General features: G+C 40.6%; 3 protein-coding genes across 6 annotated transcripts in view; 2 read left to right on the forward strand and 1 right to left on the reverse strand.

Moving 5' to 3' along the window:
- The first annotated feature begins 273 nt into the window (after nucleotides 1-273).
- On the forward strand, nucleotides 274-6,269 carry LOC144020237 (caspase-6-like). Its single transcript, XM_077523518.1, has 8 exons — nucleotides 274-398; nucleotides 673-729; nucleotides 1,851-1,893; nucleotides 1,967-2,116; nucleotides 2,188-2,264; nucleotides 3,044-3,219; nucleotides 3,294-3,447; nucleotides 4,809-6,269. The coding sequence occupies exons 1-8, from the start codon at nucleotides 368-370 to the stop codon at nucleotides 5,042-5,044; spliced, it is 924 nt and encodes a 307-aa protein (XP_077379644.1). The 5' UTR covers nucleotides 274-367; the 3' UTR covers nucleotides 5,045-6,269.
- LOC144020236 (calcium uniporter protein, mitochondrial-like) lies at nucleotides 6,153-17,826 on the reverse strand. Of its 2 annotated transcripts, none has more exons than XM_077523517.1 (8): nucleotides 17,452-17,826; nucleotides 9,744-9,801; nucleotides 9,496-9,660; nucleotides 7,742-7,849; nucleotides 7,283-7,443; nucleotides 6,963-7,166; nucleotides 6,773-6,889; nucleotides 6,153-6,383 (listed from the first exon to the last, which is right to left on the reverse strand). In XM_077523517.1, the coding sequence occupies exons 1-8, from the start codon at nucleotides 17,551-17,553 to the stop codon at nucleotides 6,306-6,308; spliced, it is 993 nt and encodes a 330-aa protein (XP_077379643.1). In that variant the 5' UTR covers nucleotides 17,554-17,826; the 3' UTR covers nucleotides 6,153-6,305. The 2 variants fall into 2 exon arrangements, with proteins under 2 accessions (XP_077379643.1, XP_077379642.1); XM_077523516.1 differs by having other exon boundaries at nucleotides 9,496-9,663; nucleotides 17,452-17,808.
- lef1 (lymphoid enhancer-binding factor 1) overlaps nucleotides 17,401-20,092 on the forward strand; it is a 98,161-nt gene continuing 95,469 nt past the window's right edge. The window contains exons 1-2 of one of the 3 annotated variants that reach the window (XM_077523511.1): nucleotides 17,401-17,941; nucleotides 19,743-19,831. The gene's annotated coding sequence lies outside the window, so the exon portion shown is untranslated. The remainder of the gene's footprint in view (nucleotides 17,942-19,742; nucleotides 19,832-20,092) is intronic. The other 2 variants (XM_077523513.1, XM_077523512.1) reach the window with 2 other exon arrangements.

Genomic DNA, 20,092 nt, shown 5'->3' on the forward strand with positions numbered 1-20,092 from the left:
AACATTAGGACACAAGGAGAAGGAAACAAAGAGGACAAGTGAAGGAAACGAGCACACAAGAAGATTAGGAAGGTGATAAGGACAAAAGAAGTCAAATGCTCAAGATGACTCAAAATGAAAGAGATAAGGAGAAAGGACACAAGAAGGAAGATATGACAAGGAAATTTCATGTACAAGCTTCCAGATTTGAACTTTGAAATGGGGTGTAACGCGGAAGCGCCCTATTTGATTGGCAGCTCACGGCGGCCAATCAGCTCTCAACTCTTGACCAATGAGCGCCGAGCGGGTCGTGGCTGATTTAAGTATCTGTGGCACTCGGGAGCTGTTGAGTTGTTGTCAGGGCGAAGGTGGAGTAAAAGCAGAAAAAATGTCCAGCACCGGAAAACGCTACTGTACAGGTAAAACAACTTTTAGGTGTGTGTTTTGTCTTTTGTGCATACATTAAATGTACGTACAGTATATGTTTTATAATAATGTATGTGGCGGAGAAAAGACGCGAATGTTTCTTAAAGTAAAAGTTTAAATACAGTAGTCTTCAGATGACTGAGCGATACTTTACCATACACTTTGGTGGTAGGTGTCACGCCATTTTCTTATAAGAGTGTTATGAAGACGCAAGGCAGCATTTCAATTGTACGTTGTTTAAATGTTTAATTTCTTTATTTTTCTTAGCTTCTTCTCTTCAAACAGCAAGTGATGCAATGGAACACACGACCACAGACAGCACGAGTAAGTGATTGGAACCAGCTTTTTATTTTTGTCAAAACTGTTCAGGGAAAAATAAAGTCCGATTAAAGTATTTAGTTAAACAGAAAAGAATACTGGAAAAGATTTGAAACTGAAACAAAAAGTGCCATGTAAGGGTTAATCATTACCTTAAACACCCCTATGACTCTTTTATAGCATAGCTAAATTGAGTTAGCACATGATGAAAGCAAGGTTTATATTCATGCTATCGTTTCTTATAAATCAATGCACACTAATTAGGATTTGCAATAAATTATGACAGATATAGTTAGGTTACGGTTATGTTCTTGTTATGTCAACTAATGCATGACAAGGACACTATGGTATCTAAAAAACAAAAATGTGGGTATTTTATAATGGGCAAAAATTGTTACAGACATATGAACTCATAAAACCCAGATATACTTTTTTTTTTTTTTTTTCCTCAATGAACCTGATGTTTTCGCAAACTAAGAAAAAAAAATGGTTAAAAAAACGTAACACACATTTTGTTAACATGGAAGACCGACTTGAATCTTTAACATGTCTTTGAAAAAATGTTTATGAGTTAGTCACTGAACCTCCTAGTTTGCTTTAATTTCCCGCATAAAACCACTGAACGAAAAAAAATCCAGACTTACATGTTTTGTTTTGTTTTTTTTAAACACAGAGTAACCAAGCTGGGGTGTCATCTTTCTCCAGCTGTCATCCTGCTATTGAGAGTAGTTAGCACTCTCAGCTCGCCACCAAACAATGGCCGATTGACCCCGGTGCACCTATAATTGACGCTAACAAAGAAAAAACAAATCACTTGTGCAGTTGTTTGATTGAAGTTAAACTAAAGGTATAAAAGGCCCTCGAAACCCCATTTATGTTAGGCGAGTGTCACCTAGGACAATAATGCTCTAAATATAAAAGTATTTGCAAAAGTTTGATGAGTTTTGGCCCAAGTTTAGATGCTCAAAAAACAGCATTTTCTTTGATTGTTGAGTTTTTGTTCATGTTTAAGCCCCCAACTACATGAATCAATAGGGAGAATAATCGAAATCATTTCTACAGTAACAATAGGAACCTCAGGTCCTAATTGAAGTCTTAATGCCATGCGTTGCTCCGTGTCATTTCAGCTCTATGCATCCAGAATCTAACAGAGACGGATGCCTTCGTAAGGTACGCTCATACTTTCTCAAGTACAGTCCAACTAGTTCCCACATTTAATAATTAATGTTACATGGTCACACAGCAATAAGCTTTTGGACCCCGCCGAGGAGTACAAGATGGACTACAAACGACGAGGCCAGGCGCTCATTTTTAACCAGGAACGTTTCTTCTGGCGCCTCGGCATGAATGATCGTCACGGCACCAACGCCGACCGCTACAACCTGGAGATCAGGTATCATCCATCTCCATTTCTGACATTTTTTTTTGGTATAAAATTGCAATGTGTTTCTTTGTCTCTTCCAGGCTGAAGGCGCTCAACTTTGACGTGAAGGTTTATGACAACTACAAAAACGAGGAAGTCCTAGAAATTATCTATAAAGGTGAGCGCCTAAAACTCAATTTCTTTTTAGATGCTTGTAAGCAGGATTACGTAAAAACATGTTTAGCTCATGACTCCAATGTACTGCATGTGTAACGATGAAGACTATTTAGTTTATGATTAACTTAATGTACACTTGTTCATAAACATCACAAACTATATAAGCAAAGTTCAAAGGAAATTAAGGTCCTATATTTGATTATATTTAGGGAAAACTGGAGGAAAATAATAATGAAATAACACCACTTTAAATTGGAATGACATAAAGATTCCTCAAATACTTTGTCTTAAATGGTTTACAATATTTGATTAATATTCATATTTTCTAAAATCACGTGTTTCCTTATCGTTTCAAATCTTTGATTAACCTAATGCACCGTTTTGTGAGCAACAATTAAGAGTCATGGATGAACCCAATCTGCGATTGGCTGGCAACCAGTTCAGGGTGTAACCCGCCTGCTGCCCATAGCCTGCTGGGATAGGCTCCAGCACCCCCCACGACCCTTGTGAGGAGCAAGTGGTTCAGAGAATGGATGGATGAACCCAATATACATTAAGTTTAAAACAATGAAGACAACCAATGTCTGTTTAAAGAAAAAAATAAAAATGTAAGTTAACTTAAGTCGGCGATCAAATATTTTTTTGTTAATGTTGACAATTTGGAGTCTGATAAACTTATCGCACAAGGAGCTATGGATGGTCCACTTATGATTGTCTTTAGCATTGGTCAGTGCTAAACTGATGTTTGTTTGCTAATGGCCCAACCTGCTGTCCCACCAGCGGCCGAATCCAACCACTCCGATGCCGATTGCTTCGTGCTCATTTTCCTGAGCCACGGCGAGGACGAGCACGTGTACACGTACGACGGCAAGATCAGCATCCAGCGCATTACGTCGCTCTTCAAAGGAGACCAGTGCCAAAGCCTGGTTGGGAAGCCCAAGATCTTTGTGTGGCAGGTACGCACCACGACCCGTCATTGGCGCAATTCCGCTGAGAGAGATGACAATGAAAAACGTCTGCCCACCGCCAGGCATGTCGCGGAGACAAACACGACGACCCCGTGGTGGCCTATGACGCCGTGGACAGCGAGTTGGAGACCAACAACGGGGTGGTGGTCGACGCCTGCGCTGTTCACACGCTCCCGGCCGGAGCCGACTTCATCATGTGCTACTCGGTGGCGGAAGGTGAGCAGCTAGGCATACTTTTTTTTTTTTTTTCCCTTTGCTAATTTTGCCTTTGTACCTATTTTGGTAAACATTGGTTCAAATTTATGCTGCAACTAATTGGCACTCTTTTTTTTTTATGGCCTTTAACTCATTTGCTCCCAATAACGTGTAAATACGTTTTTTTTAATGTTGTAGTGTCCCAAAGACGTATTTATACGTTTTTTTGTTTTGTTTTGTTTTTTTATGCTAGAGCATACAGAAGGCTTTGATGCAGCCTCTCAATTGCAAAGAACGGTTGCAGAAATGGTAGTTATTACACAAACGGCCAGCAGGTGGCAGCAGAGCAAAGGAGATCAACCAGGGCCATCTAGAAAAAAAGCTAAATTACTTACAATTTTAAATAGATTTATGAAAACTGATGAAACTTAGCTCTCTTCTAATGCTTCTGCAAAATGGAAACAGGTAGAAACATACTTTTTTTTTTCTCCTTATGAAAGAAGAGACTTTAATCTTTCTTTTGGTAGGTTCCATGCTTTTATATCAATTGAACACAATATTCTGTGGGCCTTGCAAAATCAGTCCAGTATAACAGCCGGGAGCGAACGGGATTGCTTCTGTGAAAATGGCTGGGAGTGAATTAGTTAAATGCAGCTTTTGTGGAAGGGTGGGCCAAGTACACAGGTAGTTATGGTGTAGATCGATGTCGACAAGGCCACATTTGAAGGTGTCCAAGTTTAGAATTTAAAATGGTGATTCCATCATCTGAATGAAAATGCTGCCCCTGAACTGAGATTAGGTTTTTGTGGATGTGTGGTGTATACCCCACATAAAAACTGGAAAAGAAGGTCACATTTTTGGCCTTCAATTGCAGCCTGTGAACTTTGGTCAAATTTTTGTGGAAAGGGGGGCAGAAACTAAATCAGACCCTGAATTGGAGGAAGGAGTGCTGGGGCAACACTAGCAGTGGTGTATACAACTCAAAGAACTGTAAAAGATGGCGACATTTGAAGGAATCCGAGTTAAGACAGCCTTCCTGCAGCTTTCTGATGTCACTGGCCTTCAAATAAAGCCTAGTCAGAATGCATCTGTGTCAAAAGTAGCAGAGGAGCGGGGACAATTGTGTTGTATTCCACACCAAAATGGGAAAAGAAGGCCACATTTGAAGGACTTTCAGTTGGGGCATCTTTCCCACTACATTATGTCTTTAGGCCTCAAATGCAAACTCTGAGGAAGAAAGCCCCTGAATTTGTTTTTTTTGTGGTGGTGCTGGAACCTTAAAAAAATAATATATAAAAAGAGCCAGTCCGCACTTGAAGGCATCCAACTCAGGTCTTCATACAGCATTATAACCGCCATGTCCACGGTGTTCCATTTACAAGGTTACTACTCGCACCGGGATACGGTGAACGGTTCGTGGTACATCCAGGATCTGTGCGAGCTGCTGAAGAAGTACGGCGAGACGCTGGAATTCACCGAACTCCTGACGCTGGTCAACCGCAGTGTGTCCGCGAGGAGAGTTGAGATCAGCAAGGACAGGGAAGCCATCGGCAAGAAGCAGGTGCCGTGCTTCGCCTCCATGCTCACCAAGAAGCTCTACTTACGCCCCAAAAAGTAAACATTGCCACACTTTTTTTTTTTTTTTTTAAAACGTCTTAAAACACCGACATTCCCTCTCTTAATTCTCTTATTTTCTTAATCTTCTTCTTTTGTGAATGTAAATATACAGTAACTGTAAAGATCAACACATTTCCAGAATGGGGCTAGCGTGGATGGAGTTTTTTTAGTCAATGGACCTGCAGTTACTCACAGAGTCCGCCAGTTCAGTCAGTGTTGAGTTTTTGCTGAGAAATATGACTGCACTGTCCATTTTTCAGTACATTACTGACCTTGAAGACCTCACTGGAACGAGAAAGTTGCCTATCAATCAAATGTGGCTTTCTAAACAAAAATGACCTTTTCATCACTTAATCACATAGATTATGTCCATCCCGCCTGCCCCAGAGGATAAAAAAATAATAATAAATTGTCCAATCAGTTAACTCGTCCGTTATTATCCATAAACCAGAAGGTAGCCTGCTAGCAAATGAGGCCATATAAAATCCAATTAATTATTTGGTTTCAGTTAATACATTTTCTTTTCTGTTCCTGTTTCCTGAGGAAATCCTTCGGTCCCAGGATCGAAATACGCTATGGCAATCCCGTCCAATTGTGCTAACAAATGCCGCACTCACACAATTTTGACTCTTTTTAGCTTAGCGCATCAAGTTTGTGCAATAACAAAGATTCTATTTAGAACGACAATCTTGAACTACACACGTCTTTTTCTAAAGTTGACCAATTGAATATCATGTGTCCCTCTTATGGGTATATCATGTTTTAATGACAAACTGCGTCCTTTCCTTAAGAGTGGACCACATTATGGGACTTTTCTTCAATACGCTGCTTGTCAAAAAAGAAGGGAATTCATACATGTGCGTGTTTGTATTAGTTTTCAAGTTACTTGTCAAGTGGGTCAAACTTGTATTCAAAAATGGGATTTTTATTTTGCACCCAAAACAGCAGCTGACACTAATGATGACTGTACCTCAGGGAGTATGGGTGTGTGTGCATTTTAAAAAAAAATAAAAAAAACTTTTTCTACTTTTGTAAAGTCATATGATGGTACTGTATGACTCAGGGAAAAAAAATCTGTCTTAGTGCAGTTGTCTGTGAGAAACAGGAGATTCAGCAAATGAGTTTTATTTCAATATTCCAGTTTTTGTTTTGTATCTTCCCCCTCCCCCCCTTCCAAATACAACTGTCATTATTTCCAATTAAAAATACAGCATTATGAAAATAAATCTTAAGTGTTTTTATTTTTTTGCTCTGTGATGACATCATGGCTTGGGCTGGATCTGTTCGATGGGAAGTTGAAGCTGTGTTGGATTGCGCAGGCGTTTCAGGTCATCCTCCACCTAAAAAAAAAAAAAAAGTATCATATGTTGAATATGAACTAATGTGTCATTTGCAAAATTAATGTGTTACGACTCAACCTGGTTTCATACAAATACTTTTATGACCTTGTAGCCAAACTTTGACCAACTTTATCCTAATGACTGGACTTTAGTCAATTCCGTAACATGTGCCTGATTAATTTCGAGCAGTTACGATTGAGCCTTGTAAAGTCAGCATAGCAAGTGCCAGGACAAATATGATGCGCCTGCCTGCTAACAAAATGTCAACATGGATCATATATTTGTTTGAATTATGCCGTCTGCATTGCAGAATGTTGCTAGTGAAAACATGTTAGCATTTAGCAATTCCACCGCATGTCTGTGCGTAAGTTGCGGCAATGACAACACACCTGAGCCAACTCATCTTTGAGTTCATTGTACTTTTCCACATTGAACTTCTTCTTTGTAGCCCCCTTATAGAAGTAGTGCAGGAACTGTCTGTCTTTGGCGTTGGGATAGACATAATCCTGGAAAAGAAACAATACATGGACAAGAATGAAAACTGTTTTTGTACATGGGACAAAATTCAGCTTGCTTTACCTCCTTTGTGAGGACGTAGTAGGCGAAGGCCCCCATGCTGGTGGCGTACGTGACAAAGTAGGTGACGGGCTCCATGACGTCCCACGAGTACACCCACCATGTGAGCCAGGCCAGGGCGCCGCCCTGCACGGACAAAAGCGCCAAACCCGTCCAAACCGCTCTGGACGTTTGGTCCTCGGCGGTGTGAGACAGCTGCGCCTTCATCTGTCATTTACAATGGATAAAAAACAGGTAATGGAAATACAAATGGATGAGAGTCACATGCTACTTCACCAATTACTACATTTCCATTCCAGTGGATATCAAGTCTTTTGGCGCACCTTCTCCAGAGGGGACAACTCTTGTTTGAGGCTGTCCAGTCTCTCCAGTAGCTGGCGCTCTTGAATCAGTTGGTGTTCGGGCAGGTGTAGGGCCGTGTGCAGCAGGTGCACCACATGCTTCATGTCGTCCAGCTGCAGCGCGTGCTCGCTAGACTTGCACACTGAAAACAGAGGATGGTTTATTTATTGAAATTTTTTTCATTTGATTTATGTATTTATTTATTTTAATTTTATTTGATTTTCAACGCTCGAAACACAGTGGAACCATTCTACTGTCTCAGAAATTTAAAAAAAAAAAAAAGTATATATGTACCAGGCATTTACAATGAACAAGAAATTGAAGAAACAAATGCGGTCTAATAATTTTTCCCATGACTGTAAATGTTAACTGAAACAGAAATTGCATCGAGCGTACACAGTCTCATTCCATCGACTCCAAACGACAGAACAAGTTCGTACCTTTCTCCGGTGCGTGGACGTTGTAAACGGTGTTGTTGATGACCAGCTGGAATTGCTTGTCTATCAGCAGGGCTTCGATCAGCGTGTTGTAAGCTACACGTTCACCATCTGTCCAGACAAACAAAATCCCAATTAGTCATGAAAACACAATAGAAATGCTAAACAGGTGAAAAACACCCACTAGGGAGGACATTTTTTAAGACTCAACAATGCAAATTATGTGCTGCTGCCTTGTTAAATCTGCCGATCTGTTCAGGAGGTGTTGCGAGGTTCATTCCGTTGGTGTCAGGTTTACCTGTTTGACATTTATTAGACACAACACTAAGGAGAGAAGACACTCTGTTCAAAGTTCGCAAAGGAGAGAGGACTACTGCACTCTGAAAAAAGTCCCCTCCTCACCCTCTCTTTTTATTTGGTTTCCACGCCCCTAGTGACATAGGTGTTCCAACCTTAATAATGCAAATGCAAAACATAGTTGGAACACAGTGTACGTGTTTGTCTATGTGTGTGTGCGTGCGAGTGGAAGATTGCTGAGTACGTGTGGTCAAGTTTGCAATCATTTCTTAACAGAAAAGAGGCGGCCTCAGCAGACTGGCTCTAACCATTCTACTGCGTTAGATGTTCTGGTTCTTGTGTTTCTTGAGTCATCTTCTGTTAAGATAACATATAGCTAGGCTATGTGAATGCGAGTGTGGAGCAGAGCAAAGCATTCTTTATTGCAGCAAATGTATGATAACTTATGTTTACAATTATTCCTACAATTGGTGAGCGGTTGCCATGGCAACTTTGCTGTGAAGACTAATTGCAAAAGCATTCCATTTGGGACTGTCCATGTTAGCTTCACTTTGCAGAGTATTCAATGCCAACTGCACTGCAAATTATCATCCAAGTCACGCAAGCAATAATTACACTAAGCCAAACTGTAAAGTAGGGGTGTGAATTGCCTAGTACCTGACGATTCGATTCGTATCACGATTCACAGGTCACGATTCGATTCGATACCGATTAATCCCGATACGAATTTATAAGTCGGTTGTTGCGATTTTTTTTTCATTCAAATTTAGAAAATACTAATCAGTAAGCTTGTAGAGTGTAAGATTTATATGAAAATGTATTATTTATTTATCTGAAATTTCAGTCTTATAGAGGTTGTAATCTGTTTCATGTTTGAACAGCATTAAAATAAAATATTAAGGCTTAATGTTCCGTTCATATAACATTCTTCCATGCTCAAGGTGTGAATCCTTGGGAGAAAAAAATAAAAAATAAAATAATAATAATAATAATAATAATAATCGATTCTGCCGATTATTGAATTGATTCGAGAATCGCGCGATGTAGTATCGCGATATATCGCCGAATCGATTTTTTTTAACACCCCTACTGTAAAGTGAAACTATAACAGTACAATTTCACAACAAACATTCTCTCAAGCTACAGAAAACCTAAAATGTCAAACAGAATTCAACTCAGTGAGCATCTACAGCAGGGGTCACCAAGATGGTGCCTGCAGGTTGCCCCCAAGGACCATGTGAGTAAGTTTCCCATATGGCATGAGATCATGTGAGTGATTGTGTGTCTAAAATGCGCCCAAAGAAATCATGTTGTTGTGTTGCACGTTTTCCCAGGAATTGAAACAACAGTGTAGTCTGACTTTGAGGCCGCACTCCTCCTTCGTTCTCCACCGCGCTTCCACAGAACCCGTTTGACGACATGCCGGGAAGCTGCGGGGTTGTTGGATCGGAGGAGGTTACCTTTGGAGAGCACCGTGGCGGTGGCGCCGGGGTCCTCCCTCTGCAGCTCGCTGACCAGGTTGCCCACCGTCATGAGCATGGGCTGCAGAAAGAAGAGGCACGTTTCGCTCCTGCACGTCAGCGGCACCTCCAGTGCCAGGCGGCCGTGCTTGTACCTGAGCGACACTTCTGCCAAGCAAGGTAAGAAACGTTCTCATTCATTCTCGAGTAGTGATATTTGGAGTAGTCCACGCAGTAACCAGAATTACCTGTAGGGGGCGGGCGCGTGCTGCAGAACACAGCCTGACAAACTCCAAGCTGAGGCACCTGAAAAGACAAAAGATAAATCCATAATGACTAAAAGCACTCCCTTGCTCGAACTGGCAGGGGTTGGAATGTAAACAAAACTTGGAAGAAATGATGACCGATTTTTTTTCCCCCCCACTTCATAAAAAAACTGCACACTGCATTTTATTCCCCTGCTTAACTCATTCACTGCCATTGACGGAAAAAGACGTCAAATGATGCATTTTTTTTTTCTGATCTGGCAATGAATGTGTTAATGGCGTAGAATCCCGCCAGCGTCAGAGTGCAGGCTCTGCTGATTCAAAGTGGAGCTTTTTGCCAACGTGTGATTTTGCCTCACATTTCACAATATTTGTATCGCAATAAACGTTCACGCATCCGCGGGGAAACGGCTCGTTTCTTTGGCAGTCAGCGTGAGTGCAGGAGTTGAGATTGAGAGTCCGCAGCCAGGGATTGCGCACCTAGTAAGCGAGATGCTGCATTTTAATGAGATTACTGTAATGATTCAGGTAGGAGAAGGTAATCATATTCACAGTCTCGAGGAAATTAAATGGATTAATTGGCAACTGTCTGGCAGGAAAATTGGAAAGATTTTCCTGCCAGGCTGTTCTGATTGGGTTGCAGTAAAATCAAATGTAAGCTATTTTTCTGATCATTATAGGCATGTAAAATGTTGGCTTTTGAATCAAGAGTGTTGTAGTAAAGTATACGCTAGAAGAAAAGAGATTTAAAAAAAAAAAATCTGTACAGTGGTACACTGAGATACGACCCATGACCCAACTATCACTTTTTACAAGATATGAGCAATCTTTTGGCTGATTTTTTGCTCTGAATTGTGAGCACAAAATTTAGATACGATCAGAGTATTCTCAGGTGACTACTCATTTACCCGTGTTCTGAGTTTGGTCGTGCTGGAGCCCATCCCAGCTTGCTTCGGGCAGTAGGCGGGGGACACCCTGAACTGGTTGCCAGCCAATCGCAGGGCACACAGAGACGAACAACCACTCAAACTCACAAGCATAACCTAGGGACAATTCAGAGCACCCAATTAACCTGCCATGCATGTCTTTGGAATGTGGGAGGAGACCGGAGTACCCGGAGAAGACCCACGCAGGCACGGGGAGAACATGCAAATTCCACCCAGGAAGGGCGGAGCCTGGACTCGATCTTGCATTAATTATGTCAATGTAAGTTTTATAGAAGGCGTGCGTTACCCCTGTTTTGTTATTAGATGTTTATTTATTTATTTAGTATTTATGGCTTGAGCGTTTTTCATATAAATATTAACTTTGATTTCGGAATTCTATTCCTAAAGTGGCAACATTATCTGAGTTTGTCCGGAAATAGTTGTACTGTAATTAATGTAAATATTAGTATGAAACACTAATCCATCAACATAAACAATCAATAGAAATAGCACAGTAGAACATGAACGTGCCTTCTTGTGCGCCGTCACCACGTCTCCTCACGCTTATCTGCTTTCAACCCCCTGAGATGAGTTTTTAAATCAAGGACTCTTATTTATCTTGGAGTCCCGACTGAAGACGCGTTTGGATTTGAGTGACGTCTTGAGGATGTGACTGTCCCCGCCGCCACAAGCCCTCTGGTTTCTCCATCACCTTTTGTCCTCCAGCAAGTATACCATTCAATCAATATCAAATTAAAAGCAGCGCTGGGGAGGCAGCAGCCCAAAGTAAGAAGACCAGGAGAGTGCAAACTGACGTTCACCAGGTGGACAAAATATAAAACATTACTCTGCTTGAATTCTAATTTTGCCGTGTAACAGCTACTCTATTATTCAGGAGCAGCAGTGGCTCAGTATATATTGACTTAGATTTAAGAGTGATTTTTTTTTTTCATTTTTATTGCAACCTACTGTGGGATAAGAATAAAAGAAGGGCTTTTTACAGTTAAGAATGTTAAAGCACGTTTGCCAAAGTGATTTGTTCGCAAATCATGCTGAACTTATTCACTCATTCAGTTAAGAACACTAAAATGTTAATGCCTGTTTAAAAAAAAATATGATAAAATAAATAAACTAACGCAAAGTTAAAATCGAAAAATTACAGCAAAAAGAAACAGATGTTTATATTGAAACGTATTGATTGTGTACACATTACACAATGAATTGGGTGTTAGGTGTAAAAGAAAGCGCGTTACCTCAGGATGGCATGCAAACATGAACAAGCCTGAACAAGCAACATAAGGCGTCCCGCCTGGTCATGTGCATCTTCAGCCTCACAGAAACCAGGAGTTTTATTTTTTTTTTTTTTATTTTATAATTAACAAAGAAGAGTTTGGAATCCATTTAAAAGCTGCCCACCTGCTCAGTTGCTATCCCTCACACCTCCACAGCCATGTCATGTTTTCCTATTTATGGGATGCAGTCAAGGTGGAAAAGTGACAAAATACCTTCTGGTTGAGCTAAACGTTAACGAAGTAAGCCTTTCCTGCCTGACAGATTGGTAACGGTGAGCGCAGCGACAAGCTGCCTCATTCTCCCTGCGGCTTGACCGCTTGATGAATCCCGTCACAGTCGAGTCAAGGTATTAAAAGCGTTGAGCTACACAGCTCGACTCGACGTATGGATACAGCAGGTGATCATTAATCTAAATGGCTGGCGTACCTCGCGGGAAGGGGGGGTGGATCGCCAAAAGACTTGAGGGGGGAAAAAAAAAAACAAAAGACAGCCACTATAGAAGAAAATTCAATTATTCCCAGCTGTCAATGTGATGAAGTGCAGGCAGCGAAGCGTTGATCCTAGCAGCTTTGGAAGGGGAACGCCGCTTGAGAATGGAAAACGTATAAGAACCTATAAGAATAACATTATTTTAACACACTCGCGCATCGAAGACGAGAGTTAGTTTACATCCACAGTATTATATCATGCCCCCATGTCTCTTAAATTATCAACAGGGAGCAAAACCCAGATCGCACCGCAATAGACAGACCCTATTTTCACCATGTAATTCCAAAAAGAAGAGAGAACTTTTCTCAAGACCAAACAACCGCCAAGATTTAACAGTTAGGACCTGTATACTTTAGGAAACAGCAAAAACAATCTTAAGGGGAAAAATTACATCACATTCCACAACAACAAAAAAAGAAGAAACTGCAAGAGACCACTTTCTAGAGTAGAAGGTAAAAAGATTAGAAATTTGGACCTCTCAAACAGCTACAAAAGAATAAAGAATAACTTAAAATAAGGGCTGGGCAATAAATCAAATTAATTTGATACATCGTCATTTTCAAAATCAAATCGCTGAAAATTTGCTAAATCGCGAAATTGAGTTTTGGCTTCTGGATAATTAAAAGCTGTTATTCTTAGGTTCGTGTATATCCAAATGTTTTGTGAATTGTAATTTTGCACAAATGACAGACTGCTGGATGGGTGGTTTACAAGACTACTTAATTATGGCATTTAAGCACAAACTCTGAATGTTAAGTTTGTTAAAACTGAGCATTTTGCAGGAATTATTTTTGAATGAAACCTTAAAATTAGCACGTCCGCCTCCCGGTACCGAGGACTCGGGTTCGAGTCCAGGCTCCGGCCTTCCTGGGTGGAGTTTGCATGTTCACCCCGTGCCTGCATGGGTCTACTCCGGTCTCCTCCCACATTCCAAAGACATGCGCGGCAGGTTAATTGGGCACTCCAAATTGTCCCTAGGTCGCCAGGTTGTCCAGCACCGCCCACAACCCTTGTGAGGAATAAGCGGTCAAGGAAATGGATGGATGGATGGATGGATAAATAACAACAAAACATTAGCTAATCAGCTGAAACAACAAAATGAAGAAAAAAACAGCGATAAAGAGATGGATAACAGATAAATTAGGCAACATAACACAGGACCATACAACAATAAACAAAAATATTTAGGATTAATATTCCAACCTATTCCTACCACAGATTTCACTGAGGGCAGATTTATTTTAGCAATATTGCAACAACAGTAATTTTATCATTAATATACGCGTGTTGTGGTGTTTTATGGGAAAAGATGACTCACGCTATCGACTCTTAATGGAGCGTCAAGCTCGTTTCGCAACTTGTTACTGCTGCCTACAGAAATGATCACCATTTCAGCAATAAAAGAGAAACGGGTCTTGATCCGACATAATGGCGAGTAAACTGGGAGTGTGAAGGTAAAATTCAACAAATGGGATGTGCAAACGGCATGATGCAGCACTCTGGAGATTAATGGCCCTATCGCATTTTTTAGTGGCCATTTATCTATAAAATGGCACTTATGGTGAAGTGGTTGGAATTTGTTACACATTTAATGTGGAATCAAGGGATTACACAGCAGCTTCAATCTAGTGGTTACAAGTTTTTTTTTTTTTTTGCACAGTTGTCTGCAATAGAGATGTCTCTTTTCAGGTTACTAGATGGAGTTCTGAAGTATGAATTGTTGCGGTTCACTATTCACAAATTATCCCAGTTTTTCGGGAACCTAAATGGGGGTGGAGCCTGGGTCAATTACTTGCTAGTTTTCACTATTCATGGCAGGGGCCAGTCCCTATCCCCACCAATAGTGGCTTTTCACAGTAACAAGGTGGAATCTCTAAAGGTGACAATACAAAACTGCCATCATGCGAGACTTCCACATACCTTGTGAAAGCTCAGCTCAGTGAGCATCAAAAGAATTAACTCCACAACTGTGTCTTGCTTTCTTGAGAATTTATAAGTGGCAAAGAGGAAGAATATGATGGTAAGCAATACCATATGACAGGAAATTCGGCTTAATGTCCATATGATTACAAAATGAATGGAAAGTGCGCCACAACGTCAGTTATTTTTCGTCCTTATGTGAAGACACTTGCCCCCCCAATTGGCATTTGTGTGGGTGGTTTATTTGTTTTTGGCAACATGCCCGCTGCAGTTATTCAATAAGAGACAAATCACAAGTGCATCACAACCTTGGTGATGATGTGCTGACACGGTGAGTATTTAAAAAAAAAATAAAAAAAATAATCCATGCTTTCACTGTAGGCTCATGCATCCCACACTCCCGTAGCAATCCACTAGTTGTCGCGGTAACGAAAGACACGGTTGTCTTATTTGCTACCCCCTCAAAACACACTGATTCCATCTTAGCTTTTAAAAGTACGGTATGTTATAATTCTCGGCCCTTGAGGCCTACACCATACTGTTTAAGAAAACGTCTTTCACTGCTTGTATGATAAAAGAAAATAAATGTGATGCATGATGTAATCTCACCTTTAGACATGCCTCTAGTATTCTCAGTTACACAGTTAATTTATTTGTTCTCCATTTAGTAAAATGTGACTTAAAACATTGCCTGCACAGTTGGTAAAGGTTTTATAGTGGCCCAAGAAAGACGTATTTCCATTATTTTCCATGGGGAAAACTGTACACATTTATGAGTGACTCAGAGGTCGCTCCCAGTGTCCCGGAACGAATGCACTGGCTCAGCTTCATCAATCTGAAAGGAGAGAGCGAGCCTTGATAGAATGCACACTTTGCTTCTTTCCAGCACCTTCAAACAGTCGGCCATTACAGACGGTAGATAATATTCAGCCGTCATGGTCATGGATGATCAAACGCACAGTAAAAAGATGGCACTTGAAGAGTCGATCGATAAATCAGAGACTGGGGACGCTCTGACGTGGGGTGGGAGAGTTTACTCTCACCCCCACTTTTGTGAGACGATATTCCCTTGCATTTGGAGCTGAACATGCTGCTGTGGCATTGCAGTGTCGTCCGGGGGGTGGAAACAGATCGGGCAAGGCAGACCATTCATTACAGTCTAAAAGCACACTTTAGATCCTAATTGCGGTTGGTCTTCCGAGACGAGGGCTCGAACTGAGAAGTAATTGAATGACCGCCGCTGTGATGAGCTGGTGTACGCCGCCAGGTGGACGCGTTTACACTACGCAAACCCCCGCAGACCGTAGTAATGGACTTGAATAATTTATTGGCTTCTGTTTGCCATCCAGGAACATGAGAAGACAAAAATGCTAATAATATAATGCTACAGAGGTAAGACAGAAATGCGGATGCTCGTTGCTATTTTGCACTGAACAAAAATAATAATTAATATTATTATTATTAACATCACACCTCAAACATCAAGGTCATTATGTGACAACACCCTTAAAAATAATTGCCCTACAGATGATTTAATTTATGATCACCAGGAGTGCCTAAGACCCTCTGTAACTTCCACTCACAACCCAGGGTAAACTTAGCTCCTCCCTGACACACAAAGATCTTTCGACATTACAGATGTGTCACTTGGTAAATGGTAAATGATGTATTACTTGAGGAAAAAAAAAAAAAAAATACAGTTACCCCCAGTAATTCACGGGGGCAATGAGACAAGGGCAGCCTGTGTATAATTCACACCCAGTGGAATGCATTTGATTTATTTTTTTTCAACACCCAAGAATTCTTATTAAAAAAAAAAAAAAAAAAAAAAAAAAAAAGACATACAATTTACATTTCCCCCAAAATTTGGAAGGACATAGGCGATTTAAAAATGTGCCGCAAATCTGCACAGGAGGTGGAGTGTACTTCCTTGACAACAAATACATTTAGGCTACTACTTTCCTATCAGCCATGACTTCTACGCCATCTTGTACCATCTTAGTATATAAGGCACGTGTGTCAAGATCCGGTCCTCGAGTGCCAGAGTCCTGCATGTTTTCGAGGTTTCTCTACTCCAACGCACCTGAAGGATAATTATCAGGCTCCTGCAGAGCTTGCTGATGAGCTTAAATATGAATCAGCTGTGTTGAAAGTGGGGAAACCTCCAAAACCTGCAGGACTGCGGACCTCGAGGACTGCAGTTTGACACCTATGCAATAAGGGCACACACATTGACAATAAGGTTGAAGAAACAAAATGCAAATACTGTATGTAAATTTGTGACTAGCAAACGTGACTGGATGACACTAAAGAGAGGAGAAAAAAAAACAACAACAAAAAAAAAACACAAAACTAGTTTCCAAAATAAGTATTCAATTGAGATGGAAGGCAGCAGTAGCTCATTATTTAAGAACTTTGGAACTTGAGGTTCACGGTTCAAGTCCTGCGGACAAATATGAAATGGCATGTAGATGTTGGAGAGATGCTTGTCTGTTTCCTGATGAATGTTGCGATGACCATTAGATATTGTAATAACGGAGTATAATAAATAGATTTATTTGTACTTTTTTTTTTTTTAAATCTGTTTCTATTTTCCCTTTTATTTATTTATTTATTTATTTATTTTGTTGTTTTGACAGTTTTGGTTCTCCATAGAGTGTACAGTGTAGTATACATACACTTTAGGGATACTCTTGAGTGTAAAAAAAAATAAAAAAATAAAAAATAAAGGAAAAAAAAAAGTCCATTTATAAATGTATACATTTGCACAGGCAGTTTAAATTACAGTATTGATTGCCAAAACACAAAAATCGCTGCTGCACTTTGGAGACGATCCCTCCCACCTGTCAAAGTCAAACTGATGCTAATTTCGTCCCGCCAGAGGAAGTGTAGTTTCGATAAAAAAAAAAAATAAAAAAAAAATAGCAGCTTTTTAACAACGACGCTCAGTTCAAACTCCGCTGTTTCCGACACATTGTTTTAAAAAGCAGCATTTTTAGACATGTAAAGAAACGCATCTGAGTTTTATAAACGTGCGAGCATGGAAAGAAATGGTCATTTACCTTGTGAAGAAATGTCGCCGGGCGAGGCGCTTTCGAAGCGGAGCGACGAGCACCGAGACTTCCCAAAAGTCTCCCAGCAACTTTGCCGACTATCGAAGCCATTATCAGGCGTGTAGTGTTTAGCAGCCTAGTCGTGGCATTCCGGTTGGAAACCACACACTTCCTCCAGAGGCAACAAAAGTGGCTCAGCTGGCTGTGAGTAGAATTATAACAACAACACCAACAAAAAGACAAAAGACTTCGCTCTTCTCCTAAGTCGAGATATGGCGTGTCAACACCAGCCGGGATAGTTTGAAGAAGGCACAGCCCAGTTTGAGCCGCATTTCCTCTTTGCCGACCTCCCCCTCCCTCTTTTCACTTCACTTGGCTGCATGTTTTTGCGCAAAACAACCGGCAGGGAGGAGAAGTGAGCGACCAAGATCCATTTTGGCCCAAAATAGCAAAATTGGCTAGCTAACTGCTAACCTGCTAATGTGACTACACTTACACGGTGAGTATTTTATCATACGTTCAAAGGCAGCTATAGAAAATTGTTACAAACTTGGGCTGTAAAGTAAAACAGAACAATGAAAAAGTAGACATTATATGACTTAAAACGAGGCAAATTTACCTCATGTTAACCATAAACCTTTGCCTTCATTCTTATTTGCGACCTTCTTTTACTCCCTCCTTTCGTAACAACCTTCCTTCTCGCAGACCTGCTTTTTATTAATGCATCCTTACATCCTACCTTCCCTTAAAAAGCTACTTTTCTGCCTTCCTTGAGCTACTTTTTTGCCTTTCTTTCTTCTTTCTTAACTGAGTGTATTAATTCCATAACATCCGTTTCTATATTCATGCATTCTTACATTTCTCCAAGTCCTACACATAAACACATATTTTTTTCACTTCTGTCTTTGTTCCTTCATACATATTTTTATTCATGCGTTCTTACATCCATCCTTCCTTTGCTTAAACATGCTTTTGTTCCTTCCTTCCTTCCTTCCTTCCTTCCTTCCTCACACTTTTTATTTAAGAATCCTTACATCCTTCCTTCATTTAAACCAGCTTTTCTACCTTATTTCCTCCTTCCTTCCCTCACTTTTTAATCCTTATATACTTATACTTTTCTTCCATCCTTCCTTTGCTGAGATCTACTTTTAGACTTTGCTTACTCTATTCCTTTATTTTCTTTTTTCCTTGCTTCTTTCCCTCACCGGCTTTTCTGCCTTCTTATTCCTTACTTACCTCCCATTTTCTGGGCATCTTTTCCTTCCTTCTTTCAGGCCTGCTTTTTCTTCATACATCTTAACATCCTTCGCTTAGACCTACTTTTCTGCCTTTCTACCCTTTCATCAGACCTGTGCTGTATGTTTAACAGTCTTAGTCAAAACTGTATTAGGAACTCTGCTGTGCTTTTACTTATTTAATGATTCAACTACAGCATAGGCATAGAGTTGTTCACAGAAAGAGATGCTGGTCAGCCAGCTTGAATGTTACCTGTTCATCTTGAATGGTAATTTGCTTTTAGATATTTCATCTTGTAATCAATATTATCTTGATATTTCCCCGCAGAGTTGTTGAGTAAATTATTTTACCGCTCAATTGCATTTTAGTTAAATTGGCTGGTTCTCTGGAGAGCCTGCACTTACATCAAGTGTGAAATTAACCAAGTAAATCTTTGATTTCCCGATTTGACTCTGAATGGGCCATTTTGCAATTTCTTGATTCCGTCCACCTGACTGATCATTTATTGTACACACAAACTTTTCCTCCATTGATATGATCTTAGCTGGGTGAAGATCCAAAGCCACTGTCAAGCAACTGCGATACTATACTGTCTGGAACACGATTATGTAGAGAACAGAAGAATTCCTGTTCTTCAACTATTTAACGCAACATTTTGAATTTTGTTTTCCTCTTCTGCGGTTCTCGGTGTAGCTTAATGAGGGTGGAAAGAAGTGCAATGGCCACTGCGTCATTACTTTTAATCATGCTGATTGATGACCAGAGGTTTTTTTCTTTCTTTCTTTCTTACCCTGCCCTCACAAGCCTTCCAAGACTTTTGCTTCTACTTTAATCAATAACCCTTTGCGGTGCAGTTGGCGGGGGATGATTAATTTGCTAATGTCAATCACTCCGGAGTGCCGTGTCACCAAATAGCAGACGTTGTAATTAGCAATGCCAACGTAAATGCAGGCGGGGAGGGGAACGGTCACACTCTGGAAACCAATCAGTCTGCAAATGAATAACTGTTTGGATATGATATACTGTGAACATTTGTCTAACTGCCTGTGCCTGTTCCCATACAGAGCAAAGAAGTGCAGCCAGCCAGACTGCCGAGTCATCAATACTCCCACAGAGAAGTCTGGGAAAGGCTGGATGCGATCGATATACGAAGGCAAGCAGGTTACATTTTCCCCCTTTTTCGGTGCTCACTGGTCATCATTTCTTCATTCGTAGACAAACTATTCATTGACTAAACTTAAAAAGCATGGGCGTCACAAGCAACTGGCTCTCACAGAGGCTGACTCTTTATTGAATTTCAGACAGGATGTCAGATTTATTCTCCTCATTTGCCATGATCTGTTTGAAGAAGGCTGCGTTGGTTGCGCTAATATAGCCCAGTCAGCTTAGTTAGCATTTCTTGCTGTTCATTTAA

The sequence above is a fragment of the Festucalex cinctus genome, chromosome 6 (assembly GCF_051991245.1).
Source record: "Festucalex cinctus isolate MCC-2025b chromosome 6, RoL_Fcin_1.0, whole genome shotgun sequence".
Lineage (NCBI taxonomy): Eukaryota > Metazoa > Chordata > Actinopteri > Syngnathiformes > Syngnathidae > Festucalex > Festucalex cinctus.